The sequence below is a fragment of the Mizuhopecten yessoensis genome, unplaced genomic scaffold (assembly GCF_002113885.1).
Source record: "Mizuhopecten yessoensis strain PY_sf001 unplaced genomic scaffold, ASM211388v2 scaffold5327, whole genome shotgun sequence".
Taxonomy (NCBI): domain Eukaryota; kingdom Metazoa; phylum Mollusca; class Bivalvia; order Pectinida; family Pectinidae; genus Mizuhopecten; species Mizuhopecten yessoensis.
Window position 1 is genome coordinate 1,084 of NW_018405993.1, and position 1,168 is coordinate 2,251.

Sequence of the window (1,168 nt, forward strand, 5' to 3'; positions counted from 1 at the left end):
TGTTGAGCTGTAGAGAACAATCCGTTTTCTGTTTTGTTTGTCCGAACTCAACTTGTGAAATAACAGTAAAATCACACTTTCTACTAATTTTACTCCACTGACCTTTTTGAAGGAAATAGAATCAGACTACGTTAAATGCCATGATAACATGTACCATTCATACTGCATGTTACAGGCACTGTTCAAGGCCCTAGGACTGGATGATAAGGACTTCAAATTTGGGCTCACCAAGGTGTTTTTCCGGCCCGGGAAGTTTTCCGAGTTTGACCAGCTGATGAAGAGTGACCCGGAGAACCTGGCAGCTCTGGTGAAGAAGGTGAAGCGTTGGCTTATCTGTTCTCGCTGGAAAAAGGCACAGTGGTGTTCCCTCTCTGTCATCAAATGTAAGTAGATCATGACAACACTGGACAAGCTTGTAAGACATTTATGCTATACTATAAATTATACTCACCATTGTCAGGAAAAACGTTAGAATGATTTGGATGGTTTCTTAACACTTCATACTAGTTTGGGTGGTTTCTTCAGTTCTATGCACACAATGAAATATATAGGAATATAGTCATAGATTAAATTGTTAATAATAGCTGTTTTCATGGTTACAAATTGTTGTGAGTATTGGTAGATTTTGTCTTGTTTACAAATTGTTGTGAGTATTGATAGATTTGTTTTGTTTAGAAGTTGTATAAGAATTGATAGGTTATAAGATATGAGTTAGAATTGTTAATGCTTGGTTACAAATTGTTACGAGTAATAAATCGCTTTGTTACAAGTTGTTATTAGTAGTAGCTGTGGTTTTGAGTACAATTGTCATGAATTTGGTTGTTTAATTTGTTACAGTAAAAAACAAGATCGTATGGCGCCGGGAGCAGATCATCCGCCTCCAGAAAACTGTCAGAATGTGGGGGGATATACGCAAGTTCAAACCTAAGTAAGTGTTTTTACCGACTAACCCCATTACTGAGTTTACTTCTGTTAGTGAAGTTACTGATTACATGAAGGAATCTTGAAATCTGTAACATGTTACTTTTTTTTCTTTTTCAAAACTGAGTTGTTTTTTGTTTAGTTACCCAGGAGTAGTATACTTTATGTATTCTGTGTAGAATCAGTGTGAGCTGTCATTGTTTTAGTATACTAGTACAATGTATCAAGTGTAAGTATACTAGTACAA

General features: G+C 35.9%; 1 protein-coding gene across 1 annotated transcript in view; it reads left to right on the forward strand.

Moving 5' to 3' along the window:
- The window catches only part of LOC110450579 (unconventional myosin-VI-like), a 1,957-nt gene extending 1,003 nt beyond the window's left edge, over positions 1-954 (forward strand). The window contains exons 2-3 of the mRNA XM_021498178.1: positions 176-383; positions 838-954. Coding sequence (XP_021353853.1) covers positions 176-383; positions 838-932 — 303 coding nt within the window. The 3' untranslated portion in view covers positions 933-954. The remainder of the gene's footprint in view (positions 1-175; positions 384-837) is intronic.
- Positions 955-1,168: the final 214 nt, after the last annotated feature.